The sequence below is a fragment of the Abrus precatorius genome, unplaced genomic scaffold (assembly GCF_003935025.1).
Source record: "Abrus precatorius isolate BTA unplaced genomic scaffold, Abrus_2018 Scaffold6, whole genome shotgun sequence".
NCBI classification, from domain to species: Eukaryota; Viridiplantae; Streptophyta; class Magnoliopsida; order Fabales; family Fabaceae; genus Abrus; species Abrus precatorius.
In genome coordinates, this window is record NW_020874406.1 from 7,901,557 (window position 1) to 7,914,214 (window position 12,658).

Below are 12,658 nucleotides of genomic sequence, written 5' to 3' on the forward strand. Positions count from 1 at the left end.
AAATATAATTTTGTTATATTTAAGTTCATAAATTTATCATGAATAATATAATTTAATTAAAATTAAAAATCAATAATTAATATAAATTTTTCACATGCTTATTATTTTTATTTAGGACAATATTTAGGTGTAATTAATTTTTAAATTTTAGTGGTTTTTTTTATTAAAATTAGAATTTTACTTTAATAATGGGCCAACATTAAATATTTATTTTCAAAGTAAAATTGTAATTCTAATTAAATAGGAATACTAAAAAGACTTAAGAAGCTGTAATTATTTTTTTCTTTTTCCTTATTAAAAAAAGAAATAACATAATTTATTAATCATGTTACGGGAAAGAGACCAGGCGTGGAAGAAAAATTGACGGCGAGTTGAAGAAAAAAGCACAAGAAGACAGATTCCATGCATTTCCAATTTTTAGTGTACCTACCAACAACAAATTGAGAGTTAATTTGGCCATTTTGCACCACCATTTAATATTGGAGTCAAATTCATATTTCATGCCTCCCTTTCCTTTCTTTCCCCTTCACACTCTCCCTATATAAACACTTGTTACCTTCAACCATTCCACCAACAACACCAATCAAATCATACTTAACATTTTGCACATTCTCTTGTTTTATTTAGCCACACTTGTGAGAATATATAGGAACATATACAATGGATTTGAAGTTTACACTCATCGTACTAGTCATAACAGCTTCAATGTTTTCAGTGAGCATGGCCAATAAAGACTGGTTCTTTGGCTTCAATTACACCGGGTGGTCCTCCAGATTTGGGAGTCATAACCTGAACAAAACACAGCTACAACCCAGGCAAATACTCGTAGGTGGTTCCCAGCATTGGCACTTTGGCTACAACTACACCGATTGGGCCATCAAGAATGCCCCATTTTACGTCAACGATACTCTAGGTGAGTTTTTCTGGGCAACCAATTCTAGCATGAATATAGTAAAATTAAAATATACTATATAATAATTACATATTAATTTATATTTAAAAAATGATATTTTAAGATTTTGGTTAAATACATTGATATAGTAAAATTATTTTTTATGTTTAAACATGGATACATTTTGTAACTCTTTCCACCTTAATCTATTGTTATCAATGAAGAATAATTTTATTTTTTCATGATTTCTCTTAATAAAATCAACTTTACTCACCCCGTAATTAGTTTTACAAAGTTAAAAATTGGTCAAATGACTTTTGGCTACCGTGAGAATCCATTTCACCGTCAAAATATATCGTGCTATTTAGCATGACTATATACTACTCATTTATTATGACTAATTAAAAATTTAAGATACATCAAACTAATGATCACCACTTTTATTTAATATTTTTTTTTCTAAACATTCTTCTAATTAATTTGATTGTAAAAGATAAAAAAGAAGCAAAATCACTTAAATAGAAGTCACAATAGAAATACCCTAAACTAATAATTAAAAAGCAACAAAACCCTTGCATCCATGTTATTTTAACATTGAATCGAGTGTTGTTTTTATTGATTGTGCTTAATGAAAATGCAAAAGCTACTATATAGGATGATTAATATATGAGCATTGAATTGTGGTGTAGTTTTCAAGTATGATGCTCCAAACGCCACCACTTTCCCACACAGCGTGTACATATTCAAAAATTTCTGGAGCTTCTTGAATTGTGACCTTAAAGAGGCTAAGATGCTGGCGAATCCAACGCAAGGTGCAGGGGAGGGATTCAAGTTTGTGCTCAAGAAGTGGCAGCCTCACTACTTCGCATGTGGCGAGCGAAACGGCTTCCATTGCAACAATGGCACTATGAAGTTTGCTGTGATGCCAATGCTTCGTCCCTTCTGGCAATGGCCATGAAAAATTTGCACTCCCATTAACCACCGTCATTATGTTTTTCATTTTCTTATAGCAAATAAAACCGTCTTGTTTCAGGTTGAATACTTTGATCAATTTGACGATACTACTTTTCATTAATATTGTAATGCAAACTAATATATAGATAAAAGTTGTCGAGTGAACAAGCACTGAAGCAATTGCTTGTTAATTTGTGCTTTGGTCTATTAAACAATGTGACTATCATTTATTAAAAAACAAGTTTTGAATCTTTTGATGAAAGTAGTGTAAATCTTGTCGGAAAAATAACATAGAACTCACAAAAATTGTAATAGAAACACAAATAAAGGAACTAATAATTAACTGCAAAAATAAAATAAACATATAAATAAATGTACTGATTTTAACTAAGGTGTACAAAAACTCAAATGGTTGCGTAGTGGTGCAATGTCTCATTCCATTTACATGTGTGTTGTCTATCATTTAACAGGTGATGTATTTAAATTTCGTGGTGTGCAAAATTTTCTCATATTCTCGTGTCAACAGCAACCCATGAACCGCTAATGCATATTAGTCTTAGTCATATTGGATTTGGAGAGACTCCATGATCTTTGACTTTGGACCAGAAAACTAAACACAAAACACTATATTTAATAGTATTTTTTGTCACAAGTAAATTGTTTGATGTAAATGATTTCATAGGTAATACTCTATTGAGCAATAATTACTTCTTACTTTCACTCTTTGAAAATAACAAAAATACAAAAATAATATTTTGAAATGCTTAAAGGAACAAAAAAAATTAATTTAAAATATTTAAAATATTAACTTCCTTCTATCTTAAACTTGAAGCACAACTTATGTAACAATGTGCGTAAAAGATACTAAAAAAATAACCTTAACTATCCAATATGAAGGTATGAAATGCAATATCAATTGACTATTTAAATATGAATTAAATTTTAAAATAATATTATCTAATGTAATAAATTTTTTATTTTAATAATTTTTAATTTAAAAATAATATCTAAAATAAACTTTATTTCTGATCTTGCAACAATTTATTTAAAATTAAAATCTATCAAAAAATTCAAACATTTTTTCTCTATTTTTTATATAAGCAGATACATCAATATTTTTCCAAAACATAAAACTAGTTAGACATTTTACTAAGAAATTAATAAATGTTCTATTTTTTATATTCATCCACACATCTGGCATAATTGAATATTCACAATTTCTCTTCATAATTTTTTAATATTTACTTTGTATACTCTAATTTCTTTTTAAGAAGAGAAAAATATATGCTCATGATAGCTGAGAGGTTTAGGTGTGGATCATAATTTTTAATAGTTTCAACCATTAATTTGAAGCATTTTAAATGTATAATATTAAAAGTAATTTAATTTTTACAAAAGAATTGCTCTGTGTGTTGCATGTTCTTGCTTATGCTTCCTTGACACAAATATAATTTATACTTGTTTGTCTTTTTACTTTTTCTAATTTGATGTTTGTTTATAGATTCTTCCACCACGATAAATTCAAAGGGCCCTTAACATTCTTGCCTTTTTTAGTGGTAGTAAAGCCACTATTATAAGCTCATGCACTACAAATATTTTAAATTTCTTGCACCTTTTCTTCCTCATCATCGATTCTTTCTTAACTTTCTTCTTCTTATGAACTACTGTTAGTGTTTATTTTACTTCTTTGAGAATTATTAGGCAATTATAAACATCACCCTTCACATTTAATATATCTTAGCTTGAGTAATACTGTTGGTAGTAGTTTTTTTCACAAAAGTCACAAGTAATAATCTTTTTATTATTGATGCCTTTTAAACTACTCCATTGCCAACCTATATCCAAGTTATTATCTATTGGAAAAAAATTGAAACAATTGATTAGGGAAGCAATCATTGCTTCTAAATGAATTCAAGTTTGAAATAAAGTTGAGAATGAAATAAAAAATAGAAAAAGAAAATCAAGACAAAGAAGGAAAATAGAAAATAGAGAGTGGTTAGTCACCTAAAAATATTTAGGTCATATTGAAAGATTATGTTATAGAGAAGAAGACCAAAAGCAAGAAGATTATGTTATAGAAAACATAAATAGAGAATAATAGAGAACAACATCGCAAGACGTGAATGAGAAATGAGGAAGCAAGTTAGGGCTCAACTTGTTAAAGGAAAAACCAAATTCAGCAATGTAAAAAGGAAGGGGTGAAATCCTAATATTGTCTACCTTAAGAAGAGGTCCAATGCTCAAAAAGGAAAAGTAAAGTCAATATTTTACTTAGTATGAAATAACAATTGTAATTTTAATTATTCTCAGTTGTGATTTATGGCGTAACATGAGTTATGTCAAAACGAGTTAAAAATAATGTTAGAGTGTTAACTACTATGATACTAGTTAAATTTTTTGAAGAGCTTTTAAATGTTATCATATATTTTACTTTTTCTTTTTCAAAATTATAAACTTTGTATACACACTCTATTATTTTCTTCAATTTATTTTAATAATGTGCATTTATGTTTGAACAAACTTTTTTTAAATCTTTCTAACCATCTTTCTTGTATACTTTTGTTGCTACCTTTTCCAAAGACTTTTCCATAATATTTTACATCAAGGGTCTTCATGTTGAATTATAAAATTACTCATGTGTATTAGAGTTTACATGATCTTTGAAAAAGTTAATTTCTACTCTTATTTTTTTGACTTGTAGGTATTATAATACTAAAACTATTATGCACAAAACATAAACTATTTTTCTTGGATGGAATACAATACTTTAAACCAAATATTTTTTACAGATCATTTTTATCAATAAGAAGTATTCACTTTGATACGAAATCTTCACAACTAATAGAATTTACAAATGAATTGTTAAAATTAACCTTCAAAATCATCACATCGATGATAAATATGACTAAGTACTTTTAATTAATTTATTTTTTATCAACGTGTCAAGTATAATAATAACGTATTGCGTTTTGTAAAACTTTTGTAACTTTATTAGTTATGGTAGCATACTGATAGGTGATGATAATTTTGAATAGAGATTCAAATATTACTTTTAATACTAAGTAGTTAATAATGATATAAATGTTTCTGTAGTTTCATTCCACAAAAAGAATTTGATCAATAATGGTGACTAAATCTTGTAAAAAGTATAAAAGATATTTGATTTGATAATTATTTGTGAACTAATCTAATTAGCATTTGCTTTTTTTTTTTTTCTATAACGTAAGTAGTTGATTTTTTTTTTTTTGGCAATGGTAATATTTTTATGTAAGGAGTGAATGATGGAGGATTTATCTTTCCCAACCCAAAAATTTCATAATGTCATTTTTCTAACTTCAAATTTGACTCAATCAAAACTTGATAATATTAGGACAGCATTGGGTTAACCTGACTTATAAACAAATTATAATAATCTTTATATTATGTATAGTTATATCTTAGAATAAATAAAATATAAAATTAAAGTATATTTACATTATATATTTTAAAACAAATGATATCGTATAAATATGATATTATAATATGCAAAATATTATCTACTAAGTTTTGAAGAATCATTATTACTACATAATTACTTTTTAAAGTATAAATTCTAAAAGAAAAGAACACTAAGATTCAGGTTAGAATAACTCAAATTATAACTTAAACCCAGTTCTCAAAATACACTAGGTCTAATTTTGAAAACTTAAAGTTGTTAAAATTAACATCAAGCTAGGACAGGTAAAATTAAGGGTGGGCATAGTTTAGTTCATGTTAATAATTAAACTTAAACTAGAACTAATTTATTAACTAATTTAGGTTTTTATGAATTGGTCAAAATCAGTTTGAAACTGGTTTTATAGTTTGATTTTGTTCCAGTATTTTCTGACATAAGTTCGGAAGAAAAGATTGAATTATTTTTAACACCAAACTACTTTTTGAAGAAATAAATGAACAAACCATCGAATATGTATTATGTAATTGAACTAACGTTACAGAAAATCAAATTTCCAAAGGGTTCATTCATTGTAAAAGTGAAAAGTGAAAGAGGGTAAAATCAAGATACCACCAAGTTGTGAAGAAAATAAGTAAAAGTTAGACGGATTTAAAAAAAAAAAAATAGGATTTTCCAATTGCAAATTCAACTCTAAAGTTGAAATTAGGTCAACAATGGTAAATTTGTACTTGCGGATTCAATCAAGAACTTCTGTAATTAATAAAATCCATTAACAATATCATTTTATTTATACTCTATTTAGATTTTATGTTAAAAAAGAAAGAGAAGGAAAAGAGAAAAATTAGTGACCTAACTCTTATTTAAAAGTTAATTAATTATGAGAAGAAGAATTGAAGAATTTTTCTAAACATCTAAAACTTTCTTAATTTTATTAATTCTAATAAATTATGTAGTATAATTTATCATTTATATTTTTATTTATTAGATTAAACATTTAATATGGTCTAGAGTTAGAATAACAAGAAAATAAAAAAATATTTTTTTTAAAATATTAGTTTTTAGATTGAATTTTTTTAAAAATATAAAAAATAGAAATAAAAATTTTAAAAATATTAATTTTTAGAGAGAAAAAATAATTAATTTATATATATTTTTTAAGAAAAAGATAAAAAAATTATAAATAAAAATATAAAAAATAATAATATTATTTACATGTTAAACTTTTGATTATCATTTCTCTCAATTTTAAACATCTAAATAAGAAAGAAGTTTATCTCTTATTTTCTTTCTTGTAAGTCTTTTAAACTCTTTTTTTTCCTTTCTTTTTTCAATTATTAAGTGTACCATATAGAATAATCTTAAATTATTAATAATTTTTTTGTTATCATTATTGTTAATTTTATTTATGTTTTCTTTTAAGTTTAACCCATTCGATTAACGAAACTTTATTTAAAAGATAGTTAAATTTTTAAATTAATTTCAAACATAAGCATGATTCAATTTTGTTTTTCACATGATCAGTTTTATCTTTTTCACAATTTGGTTCATTTTAAATAGTTCTTTTGAGCCAAAAAATATATGAACTTGTACATCTTATTTTTATGTTACATGTCTCATTTTTCTATTTTAAAATTTATTTTTTTAAAATGTTAATCATTATAAAATAACTATTTTTTAAAATAATAAAATTAGATTAAAAAATTATATTATTTATGAATTTAAATAAGGAAATAAAAAAATTATCAAAATAAAGTAAGTTTAAAACTGATACTGATCGTCACTCTTATAGTATTTGTCATTTGATAATTTTACTTTAATTTTGTAAAATTCAACGTAAAAATATCATACGATTAGAATTTAACATAAATAATTTTCAAATACCCATGGTCCAAACTAAAAAAAGAATATAATATAAAAATTAAATAATTTTTTTACACTTTTGAATTTGATTTCAACATATTTATTTATTTATTTTTGTTATTTTAAATAACTTTGATTTTTCTAAAATTATTTATTTTTCATGAATTTTAATTTAGTGTTTTATTTTATATCAGAGAGTAACTTGAAAATGAAGTAGATTTATTGAGAAAAATAGAATAAAAAAATTAATTAAAAGGTGAAAATGTAAAAGAAAATGATAAATTTATTTATAGAAAAGGAAAAAATGTTCAAGTAAGAAAACTAAAGTATAAAATAAATAAAATAATATTATAAAAAATAGTACATCATATATTTACATAATATTACGATAAAATAAAAGAAAAACAATTATAAAAAAATAATTAAAAAATAATATAAATATATTATAAATGTTGATTCAGTTCAATTTTAACCACACGAATCGGAAGTTAAATCCAATCACAGCATAAAATGCTGTTTTCTTTTCAATGTTCAATTTGATCATTTTTCAGTTTAATCTATTTTTGAATTATTGGAATCAATTTTTGGTTCAGTTTGAACACCTTCGGCATGCTTTCTGGGGAGATACGGGTTCAAGTCCGTTGCTTGGATCTCCGGCGGCGCTCTTCGCATTCTCCACAAACGACATGACGGAGAGTACTGAGTGAGTAGTCAATGACCTAGTTAAATTACAGATACAGCGCTTTCGATTTGCAAACGACAGCGAAGATGTATCGTATCGGTCCCAGAACCACAGCAGTTTTCCTTACACCCCACAATCAGCGTTTGGTCACAGCCACAACGACAGCTCCCGGTCCTTCAAACGACGTCGTCCGCATGGGCGATAAAGCAATCGCATACCTGAAACGACATCCTCAAAACCTGGCATCACTGTCTCCCCACTTCACTCCCGAAGCAGCCTCCTACGTTCTTCTCAACTCCCAAATCGACAAACGCACCCTCCTCAAATTCCTTCACTGGGCCAAAGCCAAAGCCCAAGCCCAAGCCCAAGCCCAAGCCCACCACCATTTTCTCACGCCCCATTGCAAGTGCCTGGCTCTTCACATCCTCGTTCGCTTCAAGCTCTACAACACCGCCCAGTCCCTCGTCGAAGACCTAGTCGTCGACCTCGACGACCCCACCGGCGCCGTCGTCTTCCGCCACCTAAACGACACCTACCACTCTTGCAATTCCAGCTCCGCCGTCTTCGACCTCGTCGTCAAGTCCTTCTCTCGCCTCAACCTCTTCCACCAGGCCCTCACCATCCTCAGCTTAGCGAAACGACACGGCTACTCCCCCGGCGTCTTGTCGTACAACACGATCCTCGACTCAATTTTGAGACGCAGGTCCCACCAATGTTCCATCAGCGACGCCGAACGCGTGTTCAACGACATGATCCAAAACGGCGTGTCGCCGAATGTGTACACTTACAATGTCATGATTCGCGGCTGTGTTACAAGAGGGGATTTGGAAAGGGGATACGAGTTTGTGCGTGAGATGGAGAGGGGAGGGATTTCGCCCAATGTGGTTACTTATAACACGTTAATAGATGCGAGTTGCAAGGAGAAGAGGGTGGAGGAGGCGATTGAGTTGTTGAGAGCGATGGCAGCGAAGGGCGTGGCGGCAAATTTGGTTTCTTATAACACTGTGATCAATGGATTGTGTAGAGAAGGAAGGATGAGTGAGGGTAGGGAAGTGATTGAGGAGATGAAAAGGAAGGGGTTGGCACCTGATGAGGTTACTTATAACACACTTGTCAATGGCTTTTGCAAAGAAGGGAATTTCCATGAGGCGCTTATTCTTCATTCCGAGATGGCTGGTAAGGGTTTGTCTCCCAATGTTGTTACTTATACTACTTTGATTAATAGTATGTGCAAGGCTAGGAATTTGAGTCGGGCGATGGGGCTTCTCGATCAGATGCGTGTTAGGGGACTTAGTCCCAATGAGAGGACTTATACAACTTTAATTGATGGGTTTTGCCAGCAAGGGTTGTTGAGCGAGGCTTATAAGGTTTTGAGTGAAATGATTCTTAATGGATTCTCGCCTTCGGTTATAACTTACAATGCACTTATCCATGGATATTGCTTTTTGGGGAGGGTTGAGGAAGCGATGCGGATATTGAGGGATATGGTTGAGAGGGGGTTGTCTCCTGATGTTGTCAGTTATAGCACTGTGATATCTGGGTTTTGCCGAAACAGTGAGCTGGGGAAAGCATTCCAAATGAAGGTGGAGATGGTTGAAAAGGGAATCTTGCCTGATGCGTTTATGTACTCATCACTTATTCAAGGGCTCTGTATGCAGCGAAAACTGTTGGAAGCTTTTGATCTCTTCCAAGAGATGATGCACAGGGGTCTCCCGCCTGATGAGGTTATTTATACTAGTTTGATAAATGCTTATTGTTTTGAGGGTGAATTGAGTAAGGCTCTTTGTTTGCATGATGAAATGATACAAAAGGGGTTTTTACCTGATGACGTTACTTACAGTGTACTTATAAATGGACTTAATAAGAAAGCTAGGACAAAAGAAGCAAAGAGGCTTCTTCTGAAGTTGTTTTATGAAGAGTCTGTACCAAATGATTTAACATACAATACGCTGATAGAAAACTGCAGTAATAATGAATTTAAGAGTGTGGTAGGTCTTGTCAAAGGATTCTGCATGAAGGGTTTGATGAATGAAGCAGATCAAGTTTTTAAGGAAATGCTTCAGAGGAATCATAAACCTAATGCAGCAATATATAATTTAATAATACATGGACATTGTAGATGTGGAAATGTTCGTAAGGCATATATTCTGTATACAGAGATGGTGCATTGTGGTTTTGTTTCTCATACAGTGACTGTAATTGCTCTCATGAAAGCTCTATCTAGGGAAGCGATGAATGATGAGCTCAGTTGGGTATTGCAAAACATATTGAGGAGCTGTAAGCTCAATGATGCTGAGCTAGCTAAAGTGCTTGTTGATGTTAACTTTAAAGAAGGTAACATGGATGCTGTTTTGAATGTGCTAACAGAAATGGCCAAGGATGGCTTGCTACCTGATGGTAGAATGTATCCGTATTCTCCAGCTAGCAGCACCTAATATTGTTTGTTTTGTGTGTGCTGAACCGTGTTACGATGAAATTTGAACTGGGGTGCTGACCCTTTTAGATAACCTCTAGCATGATTGGGCTTGGACTTTGGAGGCATGCAATGAGGAAATGAAATACTCCTTGCTATGAATTACTTTCCAGGAGATGCACAATTATCTATGACCACCTTCTTGACTAGGTAAATCATCTCGTCTATCTATCTATCTTATAAAATTTACTTGTGCGGTATTTCTTGAAACTTTTTCAATTTACTTACTGACCGTGCCTTAATTTCTTTGCACTAAAAGTCATTTGCATCCTAATCACACCAAATATGTCAAAATGATTAATGATCCCCTTTCATTCCTGTTCCTTCAAATGTCATTCCAAGCGAACCAAACATGAACATTTTGTTTTTGGTTTTAAATTGTCAGGAATGCGGTAACTTGCTTTTAACATAAACGGGCAGGCATTTTTTTTTTTTTTTAATAAATAGTATGTATTTTAAATCACAACTTATTTTTTATAGTTGCTAATTTACTTAATTTCAGGTTGTTGGGATTTATGTCTTATGAATTTCAATAAATTTCAAATCGATGCTGCTGAAGTCGAGAAAGTATTCTCTAACATTCACCATTTATTGTGGCACTTCAATTGTAAATTAGAATCTTACTATAACATCCCAAAATTTTACTATTTCTAAATTATATTGGCTTAACTAAATTAGAATTTGATATCATCTGAAAGTTAAAGAGGAAAACACACTTAGCAAAATTGACTAAAAAATGGAGCAATTTAGGAAAAAATTGGGCAATGCAAGAAGAGTATGACCCAAATTTTAGTAGAGATTAATTATTCAAGCCATTTGAAGTGGTTCTAAATTATCTAAATTAATGATTTTAAGAATTAAAATTAGTTAGGAAGACAAAAAATAAATAAATTAAATACAAGCTATAAAATTGGATAAAATGACCAAAATACTTCTCAAATAAGTATGGAATGTTGGCCCATTTTGAGCAAGAAAATGATCATAAAAAAATTCTGAAATTTTTATATAATTCGTTGGACCATATAGAGTCATAGTTGTCCAATCCAAAGCTTGAGTAGAAAATTCAAAGCAAATTCTACAAAAATAATGGTCATATAACGTGAAAATGGCTAGATTTTTTGAGAAATTTTGCAAAATTCTCAATCCTATCCAAATTCAGTTCATTTGCACGGTATGTAGCTTGAAAGTGAAGTCAAATTGACAATAATTGAGTGAGAAATTAATTGAATGAGATAAGTTAATGGGAGAGAAAGCTTGCTATTAAATCAGAAAATATAGAAGATAATCAGCGTGAACAGTTGTTGAATAAAGGCCTAGCTAAGCCAAAAATATGGCAAGTGTATGCAAGGAGAAAAGGATTAGTTAGTGAGTATAAATGGGGAGGGAGAGAAGAGGGGGGAATAATTGTGTGCTATCAAGGGAGATTCAATCTCTGGTAGGAGCTGAGAGCACTGGTCATTTATGTAAAACACCCCAAGTCTTTTTTCGATTCTATAACAAAGATTCATCAAATTCTTTCATATTCATCTCTCTTGATCTTTGTATCCTAACAACTGGTCCGACCTGCTGGATAGAAAATCCCCATGTCAACAAGAATGAGTGAGAAGGTTGACGTCCTTGAAACAAGGATGCAGCAAGTGGAATTGGCGATTGGGGTTCTGCAAATGTCTTATCAATAACAAGTTGAGCGGCAATCGAAGTTTTTTGAACAAATGCGGGGAATGCAAGAGACATAACAAATGTTGCTTAGAGAAATTCAAAAATTTAATAGCTTTAGGGAGGAGGAATATAAAAAATAGTGGAGCTTCACAGAATGATCGAACGGGGTGTGGGAGTTTTAGGGAATTACGTTCTTCAACCAAGAAAGTAAAACTTCCAGCGTTCGTTGGGGTTGATCTTGCGGGATGGATTTGCAAGATTGAGACCTATTTTGAGGTGCATGACACAACGGAAGGGATGAAGGTGAAGTTAGCGAAGTTATGCATGGAGGGAGCCACCATACGTTGGTTCAATTTATGGAGGCAGGAGGAAGAGTCTACGTGGGACAATCTGAAACAAGTCTTGATTGTCAGATTTGGGGTATGTCGACTTGATAATCCGTTTGAAGAATTGTCTTTACTGAAGCAGGAGGGTTCTGTAGAGGAGTACATTGAGGCCTTCGAGGTATTGGCATCCTAAGTTCCCAAACTACCCCGAAAGTCAATATTTGGGATATTTCATAGGGGGTTTGAAGTTGGAAGTCAGACTGAGAATTCAGATGTCTAATCCAACAACGCAAAGGCAAGCTATGAGGATTGCAAGAGGAGTTGAGGAAGAGTTAGGAGGTGAAGCCGAGCGCGGGCAAGCACAAAATCAGAGTGT

At 30.9% G+C, this 12,658-nt stretch overlaps 2 protein-coding genes across 2 annotated transcripts; both read left to right on the forward strand.

The window, feature by feature from the left end:
* The first annotated feature begins 660 nt into the window (after window positions 1–660).
* LOC113869949 lies at window positions 661–1,850 on the forward strand. The gene is made up of 2 exons (XM_027506505.1): window positions 661–913; window positions 1,582–1,850. Exons 1-2 carry the CDS (start codon window positions 661–663, stop codon window positions 1,848–1,850), a joined length of 522 nt encoding a protein of 173 aa, XP_027362306.1.
* Window positions 1,851–7,681: 5,831 nt separating this feature from the next.
* Window positions 7,682–11,169, forward strand: LOC113869780 (pentatricopeptide repeat-containing protein At5g39710). Its single transcript, XM_027506252.1, has 2 exons — window positions 7,682–10,447; window positions 10,800–11,169. The coding sequence occupies exon 1, from the start codon at window positions 7,911–7,913 to the stop codon at window positions 10,257–10,259; it is 2,349 nt and encodes a 782-aa protein (XP_027362053.1). The 5' UTR covers window positions 7,682–7,910; the 3' UTR covers window positions 10,260–10,447; window positions 10,800–11,169.
* The last annotated feature ends 1,489 nt before the right edge of the window (window positions 11,170–12,658 follow it).

Bases quoted from the DNA above. Each gene is read 5' to 3' on its own strand.
- LOC113869949 (XM_027506505.1), top strand. From the start codon at position 661: ATGGATTTGAAGTTTACACTCATCGTACTAGTCATAACAGCTTCAATG. The intron at 914-1,581 runs GTGAGTTTTTCT...ATTGTGGTGTAG, and splicing joins TTACGTCAACGATACTCTAG to TTTTCAAGTATGATGCTCCA.
- LOC113869780 (XM_027506252.1), top strand. From the start codon at position 7,911: ATGTATCGTATCGGTCCCAGAACCACAGCAGTTTTCCTTACACCCCAC.